We start from the raw sequence: 11,133 nt of genomic DNA, 5'->3' as shown, positions 1-11,133 counted from the left end.
TTGCATAATGCTGCATAATATTCAAGATAGAAAAATGTAAAAACACATGGAAATGAAAAGACTTGAAACAAGATAAGAAACTTATATAAAAAAATTAAATAGACATAAATACATCTATGTAAAAGGGAAAACAAAAATTGTTATCCCTTTATACATTAAATATTTAAGCATATTTCATGTGCTTGAATATATAATTTGTCAGAAATGAGCTAAAAAAATCTGGTAAATTAAATTATAAACATGAGGGAAAGTTTTTTTTTTTTAATAAGTGGTGCATTTTAAATTTATTATTGTATTATGCACAATACAAAAAAATATTTACCGGTTTTATTTTTAATATGTCAGTTTTGGTCCTCCATAAATTAAAATGGTCTCAAGAAAAATGCAAGCCACACTTTTCAGAGGTTTTTTTATTATTATTATTATTATTGAAAAGTGTGTACTATGTTCCTTTCAATAACAAGTCACATCAAAGTTTGTGGTTGAAATATGACAAAATATTTCAAGTCTGAAGCGGTATGAACCTTTATGTCATGTTCTGAGGAAGTCTTTCAGCCCACATGCAGAATCAAACAGCGGACAAACAATAAAAAATACACTGGGTCTGGGTCCAGTGATTCCTGAAGAGGAGACTGGGTTGTTAACTGCAGATTTAATACTGATATTCTGTAAATGATGAAATAACCATCTTACAACCAGGAGGAGGGATGTGGACGTTAGGTTTCTGCTGGTGAGATCCCACCTGGTTCTGTTTGACCGTCTGAGTTTTGGTTTGGTGGATCCAAAGACGGGTAGAACACCGGCAGGTTTCACAGGCGACTGAATCGGAGGAAGCACTCAATGAGGGAACAGCCTGGTAAGTTTCGGATACTGCTCGGGCAAAGTGACAGCAACCTGGAGACACAGGTAGAATCAGTTCCTGAAAACACTGAGTGATACTCGAGGGAAATATAGAGCCATTCTAACAGCATTGGTTCAGCAGCAAAGATCCTGATGGGAACAGGAAGTCTCACACGCACACTCACACGGTGTGTGAAATACAACAAAGTTTGTGGTTGTAACATGATAAAATTGTGGAAAAGTTCAAGGGATAAAAGACTTGTGTAAGGCACTGCATGGGCATGAAGTTCATACGGTTACATCTTCAGAGCATTTGTGTACCTCTTCAATCTATAATTTAATTTTAAAAGGAGAAATCTGCAAATCTATACCTAATTCAAAGGTTAGTTGGATGCTGAAAGGTTTATCCCTGTGGGAGATCGTTTCAGCTATCATTTCTAATTAGTTACAGAAGTTGGATTTTGGTCAGGAGTGCCTGCCACTGTGAAACCAGTCATCATAATCTTAACTTTGACCCCCCTCTTTTCTTCCCCCATAAAAAATCTGGAAAGTAAAAAGTGTCATGGGGCTCGTGAGTTTTTTAAGGGAATGAGTGTTGCAAAATATCATAATTTAACAGGAACAAATCAGTTGGAAATACGTCTAATGCACTTTGTGTCAAGTGACGCAAGACGCAGGAAATCTCCTGCATGCTTAACCTCACGATTTAAAGCGGGGAGGGGGAGCGGGGACTGTGATGACCCTGCTGCTGGTTTTGACGTAGGAGCCGCAGACCTGGCGAATGGTCAGCCGTGTGCGCTCCTGGCAGGCTTTATAAAAGCAGAGCGCTCCCAGTCAAGCAGCCCAGCCGGGTCACCTCAGCTTCTACTCTTCTTCTGCTGCCATTTATTCTGCTTTTTCTTCTTGTTTTCCCCAAAAAATAATTTTTTTTAAATTATTTTAATCAAAATCAACATGAATTCTCACTGCAACGGGAAAGTCGGAGAAACCGCGGTGGAGGAGTTCCACTGCAACAATGGCTTCAACGACCTCATCATCGACACCAAGAAGTCCGCCGTGGTCCACCGCAAGCATGAGGTGTCCCGCAAGGAGACCGAGGACGAGTCCCGCTTACCCGTGCTGGAGGCCGCCTACACCAGCATCCTGAGGCACCTGGGAGAGGACACGGACCGGGATGGTCTGTTGCGCACGCCGCTGCGCGCCGCCAAGGCCATCCAGTTCCTCACCAAGGGCTACCATGAGACCATTGATGGTGAGTTTGACACCTGGGACCTCAGCTAGGATAAGTGTTGGGTTTGTGTCGTTGCTATAAAGGGAACAGTAGCAAAAAAGATTGGAGACGGTGAGTGTATGGGAAGCCGAACGTGTCAAAATTATCTACACTGAAAAAATAAAAAGTTCTAACTTTAAAAAAGTGTTAATTGGTCACAAGTAACTGAATAACATTTATCAAATTTATTTTTATGTTCGACTTTCTATCTATCTATCTATCTATCTATCTATGTATCTTGCTAGCTAGCTAGCTAGCTACAATTTATCTATCTACAATTCAAATCTAAATTATATGATTGAAAACATCCAAACCAATTTATTTATCTCCTTCTTCTGTTTCTTTATGACGTCTAATTGAGCTAAAAAGTGAACCTGCCATGTGAACTTGACCCCAATGATATGTTGTAATCAAAGTTTTGATCGTTGAATGAATATTTAGTTTAACCAGTGAGGATCTATCTGGTTGAACAGGTGGTTTTTGCACTTGTAGGGCAAAAAAATTAAATCATGACTGAAATTATTTTATAAAAGTTTAGATTTCAATTTATCTTTTTTTTTTTCTTACATTGAAACAAATAATGATTTATTTAGAGAATGATGTTATTGTCAGTTATGTTTGGCTTAATATATATTTATTTGATAAGTTTTTTAAACTTTTGTACTGGAAACAGGTGGAACCATGGGTCCCAACGCAATTTTTATAAAAAGCTAATTGCAAATACGGGTTTCAGGCATATCAAGTGGATATACCTGAAACCAATTATCTCCAATTAAGTGATAAATGGTGCAATTTAAACACCCATTTCTGGCCCAGCAACCAGTGGATATCGAATTGACTAGTAAATTTAGTACCTTACCAATTCAGACTAAGCAACATCTACACTGTGCCCCCACACACAAGTTGGATGGAATACAATACACAATAATGGATTCATGTGGATCAAAGAAGAGGAGTTCCAGCAAAAAATTCACCCTTTTTGCAGGACGTTTAAAAAAAATACACACACATATGTTTAAGACAAATTAAAAAGTAAGGAAGACCGGTAATCGATCCATTTAACATAAGTCATCATCAACAGTTTATGTACTGCTTTTCTCAGTCTAAGGAGGCCTTAATCTGAAAAAAAAAAAAACATCCACTTTTTTTGTATTTCCACAATTATAATTAAAGATTCACCAGCTGAAGATTTGTGGGGGGGCGGGGGGGGGGTTACGATTCTGTGCAGAATATCTTTTATTTAAATAGTTCACATTTTTAAGTAGAGTTAATCAAGTATTGCATACATTGAAAATCAACAAAACTGACCTTGATTTTACTGCCAGCCATAGAAAACAGCTGTCGTGATGACCAATGTTGAGAGAGAGAGAGCCATATTAGCCCTACACTGGTTACTAATGCAAGATTTCTGCATTTCTTAAGAATACTCCCCTTTTTTATTACCCTGCAGACATCCTGAACAACGCCATATTTGACGAGGACCACGATGAGATGGTGATTGTGAAGGACATAGATGTGTTTTCCCTGTGCGAACATCATTTGGTACCATTTTTTGGAAAGGTGACGCCTTCATTTGTGTTTCAAACACCTTTCGGCGATCTGGTAGGTCCTCTGGTGACCTCTGCTCCTTTGCTCTCTCTCTCCAGGTTCACATTGGCTACATCCCAAACAAAAAAGTGGTGGGACTCAGCAAGCTGGCAAGGTAACACAGCTCCCATCATAACCGCCTGCTGCCACTGTATGCGCCTGCTGTTAGTGCTGGGTGACTGCATTCTTCTGTTATCTCAGTGCTTTGACCTGGAGGCTTAGAGTCTGAGCCCCCTGGCCATCAGATAGTCTCTTCCTCTAGCAGAATGACAGGCACAAGTCTAGATGCTATCCGCTTAGAGCTATGAGAAAATCCTTTCAGACCGGTGGGAATGGTAGTTATTATCACAGCCTTTTTTGTTTCCTCCTTCCCCCTAGAAAATCAGAGAGGATCTGAACCCACAAACCCGTTATAACTGCATCAGAGCTTGCCCTCGAGTCACTCTGAGAACTCTGTATGGTGAATGATTCACAGATAAAGAAGCTGTACAGTTCGGAGGCCCCACCGGTCAAAGGATCGATGCGAGTTTGTGTTTATCTGAAAGATTAATCGTTATTACACCTGATCTGTAAGCAGCCTTCTGTTTTTTGTGCGTTTCTCTTTCTGTAGGATTGTGGAGATCTTCAGCCGCCGTCTTCAGGGTAGGTAAAATACTGTGAAACTGCAAAAACATTAAGTTCACTTCAAACAATGTTTGCAACATTTTCCCACAACAAAAAGGGCCCTCTGTTTAAATCTTGCAGGAAGTTTGTATGTTTTCCCTGTGTGCTCCTTAGATGTATTTTATGCAACTAGCCTCCTTAAATTACGCATGAGCCTGTGTTCAGAGTGTACACCGCCTTGAGATAAACCCCATCCTATAATGAGTAAAGAAGTAAATATGCATTCACACCAGTCCTGCTTAGTCCACTTTAACCCACATCTAAGCTGTTTGACAAGAAAGTCCGGTTTAATTGGGGAGGTGTGAATGTGCGATCGAACTCCGGTGCGCCTAAAATCCTCGGTCTCAGTTCGGTTGAAGTAAACTCTGTTATTGCGGTTCGGAGGCATATATGGATGCAAGTAGGCTGGAGATCACATCTAAAGCAGGAAGTGGACTATAGCAAAGGGCATTCTGGGTAAATACAACCAAAACAAACACAACTAGCACTACAATGAGAAATGGCTCGCAGTCTTTTACCAAAGACAAAAGAGAAATTCTACAACCGCTAAAATATAACCATTTTGGTTTAAAATTTATGAGGAAGGAAGTTGCGCTCAGTGTTTTCTTCTGAGGTCTTTGTGTGGTTTTGTTTAGTAGTTCTTGGTGCAGCGCCTCCACAGGCGAGGAGGGGAACATGTTTCTCGACACAATGCAGTGTGAAAGCAACCCGGACTGAAGATCTAACAAATGTTGCAACTTTGGTCCCCAATTGGACTTTCAAGTTTGAAAACACCCTACGCAGATTTTGAAAATGGATTAATAGATGTTTCCGACTGTAAAGCACACTGGAGGTTTCATCTTGATTTAGAATTTTTTTCTTAAAGCCGGTGAGGGAAGAATATTTTTTTGTTTAATCTGTAATAGCACAATCATAAAACACTTATCAAAAAATGTATGTTCTGACTCATTTTGTTTCTTTTTTAGTTCAAGAGCGTCTGACGAAGCAGATCGCCATGGGAATATGTGATGCGCTGCAGCCGAAAGGTGTGGCTGTAGTTGTAGAAGCAGCGTAAGTTCGCACACTAAGAATAAAACAAATCATATTTTATCAGGGGTAATAAATTCTTTCTGCTTGTAGAAGCGGAAAATTCTGCGGCGTTCCCCTTTAACTGCACCACACTCAGGCTTGAGGGGTTCTTTTATTCTGCAGCTGTGAGTCCAACCGTTCACTCCCTCTTGTCTGTGTGTGTTTGTGTTGCCAGTCACATGTGCATGGTGATGCGCGGTGTCCAGAAGATGAACAGCCGCACGGTGACGAGCACCATGCTGGGAGTTTACCTTGAGGACCCCAAGACCCGGGAGGAGTTCCTGGCTCTAGCGATGCGCGCCTAACGGACCTCAAGCCGCTTTTCATTCCCGAGCCACTGCAGCGGATGGAAAGTCATGGATTCACCGTGGGTTCTGCTTGTGACACCAGATGGGAAAGAGACATGAAGTTGCTGCATGACCTCCAGCCTGTTGAGTTAACCGCAAAATACTGAAGCCTGAGAGATTTCTGTTGAATCACTGTGAACCCAACAAGCATATTCTTGGTGCCTTTATTACTCATTATACTGTCTTGCACAGCAATATTGTTGTTATGAAATATGTAATCTAAGTGCAATACTGTAACATGGCAACTTAAGATACGTAACAGTATTTGTCTTTTGTTTTTCTTTCCGATGGGAATTTCATTTTTGCTTTTCCAAAGTGTTATTTACGTAATCCAAACTTATTTGTCATTTATATAAATTTTTAAAACCTTTGAATTTTATTGACATTTGTGATATGAATCAAATATCTAAAGATGAAAGAGTCCACCCAATCAATGTAAATCTGTGATCAAAGATAATATTGTCTTCTGAAGTCTTAATAAATAAAGCTTTCTAAACATTAAGAACATCGTTGACTGTTTTTTGTCCTATAATATATAAATATCACACCATACTTTATTTATAAATTGGCTTTTTAAAGATAACACCTGGCTTACCAAAGTGTTCAATATCAGAAATATAAAAGATACAAGAACAATAAATAATGTCAGTTACACAGTGAATTAGAAGCTTTCGAATTAAACATTTTTAACCTGGATTTGAGGTTTATTATGTAAAATAGAAATATTGAGCTCTATAATATATTGTAATGTTATTCCCTCATTATAAAAATATCTGGAGTGTTAGTTTTTTTTTTTTCTTGCATCTTTAAAGGGGCAGTACTATGTGTTTTCCAGGCACATAGTGCCATTTTATAGCACAACCAAGTCACTGTCACCTTCAGTTGTTATAAAAATAATGCATATATCAAACATGAGTTAAAAGAAACTTGATTTTGCAATTTGATGTCTTGAAATTGACCTCTGCCTCTTTAAAAAACTCCTTCTCTCTTTGACACTCCACCTTCAGCAAGTCTTCACAATGTTTCTCCATAATTCTCTGTACAGACGTTCTTTGGAGCATTTCACTTGAAAGTGGTTCATATTTCCATTAATTAAATCTACTGGATTCTTCATGTTCATCAAATAAGTAAAGCATTTCATGCAAAAGCAGTTACCTGTGGTTTCAGATCCCTTCAAAAATGATTTATCCCAAAAGGAATTTAAATGTAACTTACATAATTTTATCATCCTTGAAGAGTCACCAGTAGCAGTCAGTCACACAGTAAATCTGAACAGGCCTCTGGCTAAAGTGTGTTGTGAATAGCAGCCTTCTGACTGTCAAAACATGCTAGCAGCTCAATTTCCAGGCAGTAGAGGTGATATTCTACAACATGTCCTAGAAGACACCATCAGTTGCTGAAAAGCTCTGCTAATCCACCTCGTTTGCTTTTGCCATTCCTCTTTAAATCTCAGTTTGTTGGAAAGTTAAAAAGCAAGTACAACAAAAATCTACCAGCAGTACAGCATCTAGAACCAAAGGCAATAATTGTCCAAACATTCGATCACTCAATCCCGAAAAAAAGAACTAGTCTACAAAAACATCTAATGAAAATCAACATGCTGCCACCATGAGCGGTGCAGTTATACAATTCAAAACTTCACATCAACCAAATCTACTTTTGGGTGTTTACTCTCGGATCTCTTGGTAGAAAATGTAAAGCTAACTTATAGTAAAAGATACAACAACATATCAGTGGAAACAAGGAAGATGTACTTGAAATCAAATGATATTTGTGGATGAACTTTACCCACCATTAAGTTTTAGTTAGCGATTAATTGGGTTTTTACTGCAAATTAATCACAGCCTCCAGCGCAGTACATTGTAGACCCTGTCTGAACAGGAGATTTGATCCTGCTTTAGTCTTTTCAATAAAACACGACTGTGCTCACGTATCCACAGGCCTGAGGCAGAACAAGCCCTTTAAATATCAAAGAGGGAGGCCTGTGAACTACAACCTCCACACAGGGGTTGGGGAGGGTCAGTGCTGACAGTAAAGCATACAGTTTCCAAATATGATTATATCAGAATAAACCAATTATTGCAACACAAAGAGGAAATAAGTCCATGCTGTGCGTAAGAGGCTAAAATTGCAACTGGTTATGGCTGTAGGCGTATAAATCGTTTTGACAAATATCAAACTGGCAGCTTTATTTCACTCAAATTCAACACAGCAAATATTACATGCATACATTTTCAAAGAAGCAGATACACTTAGTTTTGGGACTAATGACAAAAACACCTCTGGAAGCGGTCACTTTACAGACAGATGATCTATTTTGGAGACGACGTCATTTGCTTGAGAATGGAACAGATCTAGTGGTGTGATACAATAATCTAAAATAAAGAAGACGCCTCTGGTCGTCTCTTTCACAGTCTATGTTTAACACTCACAAACATGCTCTCTGACCACGGCTACATCACACAGATGTCTGCCTGTAGTTCTTGGTGTCCAGAACCTTCTTTCCGCACATGGCACAGATTCCTGAAGAGACAAATGGACAAAACAAGGGAAAAAAGAATCAGGAGGTACACTTATATTCATAGCTTTGGAATGTTTAAACATATTATCACATCACAGCCCCAAACTCGAGCATGTTTATTAGGATTTTATATGATAGATCAACAGAAAGTGTTGCGTAAAACTGAACTAGAAGGGAAATTATTGTTTCAAGTAATAGTCTGAAGATGAAAAAAGTAAAGCACATCTGCAAACATACCAACCATGGTTGTTCACATTTAATCTGACAACTGTTGCAAAAATTTTTTACTTGCAGTTGTAACTGGAGCAAAATGTGACTCTACAAGGTATCAACTTAGGGGACTGAATATAAATGCAGAAGACACCTCTTAGATTTTTCATTTTATTTGCCATCTATCCCTTTTCTTCCACTTAGCAATGGTGCGCTACTCTGTGTTAGCCCTGCAAAAACAAACCAAAGCATGTGGTTGACAAAATGGGAAGACAAAGAATATTTTTGTAGCTTGCTGCACTTTTTGAACTTTATTGAGTTATAGAGCCATGAATAGTTTTGTAAATGTTTAATGTGATATAACTGATATAACTTTAGAGTGCTTCTGCTAAACTGTAGGTCATTTTCGCTGCTTGGTGTCTTTACTGCAAAGCAGGTAGAGTGGACATACTTGTTGAAGAAAAAAGCTTCCAATTTAAGTTGGAGGAAAATAAATGTAGCTTTTTCTGCACTGAGAAGAAAAAGCTGTGAAAAAATTTTCTTGGAAAAACATGTTGCATCACAAATTAGGGACCAAAGTCATTGCCATGTTTTCATAAACCCTCTGGAAACGTGGCTTGTTAATGATATACTTAGACCTACTCTTTATTTGTATACATTGTTTGTTATATGGAGAAACAGCAGCTTTATTTTGAGAAACAACTGTTTGCATTTCCTCATTCAGTGCAAATACTCTACAGAGACGGCAGAGCAAACACACCTCATTCAAACAAACCAATCAGAGCAGGCCTGGACTCAGTCTGAGCATACTTTGTTTACATACAATATAGGATTCGACCCTTTAACAACATGACCTACAGTTGTCGCAATCATGGTGTTGTAGCCACTCCTGAGTCAGACATGTCAGAAACATTACCTGAACTACCTGGCTGTAGTGTAATCTCAGAATTTAAGCCTCACTTTCTATTTTTAATGTAAGAAATAAGAAGAAAAAGAGTTAGCTATTTTGGGTAAGATGTAAACTGCTCTCTGCACTACTCTTTGAGAAAAAGTAATTAAATAAAGTCTTTAATCAGAGCAAAATAAAGCTGTTGTGTGTGTAAATTTCTTCCCAAATTGACACAAAACTGAGCTTTTCCTTCCTTTAAACCAAACAGAAAACTTACAAAAAGAGAAAATAATCTTTGGGCAACTATCTCATTCAAACAATACAAAATGCCAAACTTCAGAGTTACACTGTGGCTATTACTCTTTAGCCAGCTAAAACATGACACTCATTTGAATTAGGGCTTAATGAATTAGAAATGATACCTTACCTTTCTTGTAAGCGCAGCCCTGGCAGTAGTGAGACCCAGCTTGATGAACCGAGCTCTTGCAGATCCTGCAGATAGCAAAGCCCGTCTTGCTGTAAGGGTCAAACCTGAGAAAAACAATTAAGCAGTTATAATTACAAATGCAGTAATGCTTGGAAGCTTAGGAGCTGTTCATTTTAATATTTCTTTCATGAGAATGCCAACCTTGCTTTTTTAGATGTCAGCATTTTGTTTTCATTCAACTTGCGGCCTCCACTTTCTAAGTAAAAATGTAAGCGAGAGAAACCCATTAATCACTACTACATTGAGTGAGACAATATAAATGATAGCCAACCTGGATAAGTCAAGAGTAAACAGAGCAGATGACTATCAAAAGCTAATAATTTTAAACACAAAACTCACAACTGTACTGCTTCGTCTATCTTCCTCTCAACTCCAACCAACTTCACAGTACGAAAGGCAGTCCATCAGCATGATGCTGTCACCACCATGCTTATTAATCAGAATCTACCTACTTATGGTAGTTAATATATAAAGCTTTTACCACTGACACTTGTTTAATGAGTGAGTCTAAAGGGAAAATAACATGTAAACTTACTCTATTTTGATGAAACACATCCTATAAATTAAGCATAGACTGCGTGCTCCCGTATCAAACATGTTTTTCTTTTGAATCCATCACCTGTTGTATTCCGAGCTCCATCCTTCCAAGTGTCCGGAGTGATAACTTTGCCAAGCTTCTTCTCACCTGAAACAACCGAAGTTTATATTTACTGCAAGGAGAAGAAAAATGTGTAAAACCGAACGTTAACTTCACGTAACCTTCATCAGCGTTCGGAGAGGCTTCGTTGACACAAACAACTTCCATTAGCTTCAAACTTATATAACAAGATTAAAGAGAGAAATGTCATACGTACATTTTTCACAAACCATGTTTCCGATGTGTTTATTTAGGGTGCTAGGAGAAGAAAAACAACGTATAGCTGTAGCTTCCTTTGCTAGCGTAAACTTCCGGTCAAGTGTGACCTCTCAAATAACAAATTTCATTGGTTTACTATGGTGACGTCAGCCAAAGATCCAACTAGAATGCTGTTGATTGGTTAGATCAAGCACGTTACGTATGAACAGAGGAACAAATTTGACATTTGGAATCGTACGTCAATATTGCCGCCATATTGTGAGTGGTATTTAGTTTTAGAGACGGGAAATCAACATGAAGCTGCGTTTAACAGTTTTTTTAAACTGTTTTTAAACGATTCCAATTTGACATTTGGAATCGTACGTCAATATTGCCGCCATATTGTGAGTGGTATT

The 11,133-nt window shown here is 38.4% G+C and overlaps 2 protein-coding genes across 2 annotated transcripts; one reads left to right on the top strand and one right to left on the bottom strand.

Moving 5' to 3' along the window:
* Positions 1-1,570: 1,570 nt before the first annotated feature.
* Positions 1,571-6,280, top strand: gch2 (GTP cyclohydrolase 2). The gene is made up of 6 exons (XM_008437077.3): positions 1,571-2,092; positions 3,561-3,670; positions 3,757-3,812; positions 4,308-4,339; positions 5,326-5,410; positions 5,604-6,280. The coding sequence occupies exons 1-6, from the start codon at positions 1,795-1,797 to the stop codon at positions 5,731-5,733; spliced, it is 711 nt and encodes a 236-aa protein (XP_008435299.1). The 5' UTR covers positions 1,571-1,794; the 3' UTR covers positions 5,734-6,280.
* Positions 6,281-7,949: 1,669 nt separating this feature from the next.
* Positions 7,950-10,882, bottom strand: cript (cysteine-rich PDZ-binding protein). The gene is made up of 5 exons (XM_008437076.2): positions 10,737-10,882; positions 10,502-10,567; positions 10,024-10,078; positions 9,823-9,926; positions 7,950-8,298 (listed from the first exon to the last, which is right to left on the bottom strand). Exons 1-5 carry the CDS (start codon positions 10,750-10,752, stop codon positions 8,234-8,236), a joined length of 306 nt encoding a protein of 101 aa, XP_008435298.1. The 5' UTR covers positions 10,753-10,882; the 3' UTR covers positions 7,950-8,233.
* Between the last annotated feature and the right edge of the window lie 251 nt (positions 10,883-11,133).

The sequence above is a fragment of the Poecilia reticulata genome, chromosome 19, assembly GCF_904066995.2.
Source record: "Poecilia reticulata chromosome 19, P_reticulata-male-v2, whole genome shotgun sequence".
Classification (NCBI taxonomy): domain Eukaryota; kingdom Metazoa; phylum Chordata; class Actinopteri; order Cyprinodontiformes; family Poeciliidae; genus Poecilia; species Poecilia reticulata.
This window is presented reverse-complemented; position numbering and strand designations above follow the sequence as displayed.

Excerpts from the sequence above, each read along its gene's own strand:
- cript (XM_008437076.2), bottom strand. Across the intron at positions 10,079-10,501 it reads TGGAGCTCGGAATACAACAG|AAAGTGGAGGCCGCAAGTTG; the intron begins GTGATGGATTCA and ends ATTTTTACTTAG. Across the intron at positions 8,299-9,822 it reads GGGCTGCGCTTACAAGAAAG|GAATCTGTGCCATGTGCGGA; the intron begins GTAAGGTATCAT and ends TTGTCTCTTCAG.
- gch2 (XM_008437077.3), top strand. The coding sequence starts at position 1,795 with ATGAATTCTCACTGCAACGGGAAAGTCGGAGAAACCGCGGTGGAGGAG. Across the intron at positions 3,671-3,756 it reads TGGTACCATTTTTTGGAAAG|GTTCACATTGGCTACATCCC; the intron begins GTGACGCCTTCA and ends CTCTCTCTCCAG. Across the intron at positions 3,813-4,307 it reads GGACTCAGCAAGCTGGCAAG|GATTGTGGAGATCTTCAGCC; the intron begins GTAACACAGCTC and ends CTCTTTCTGTAG.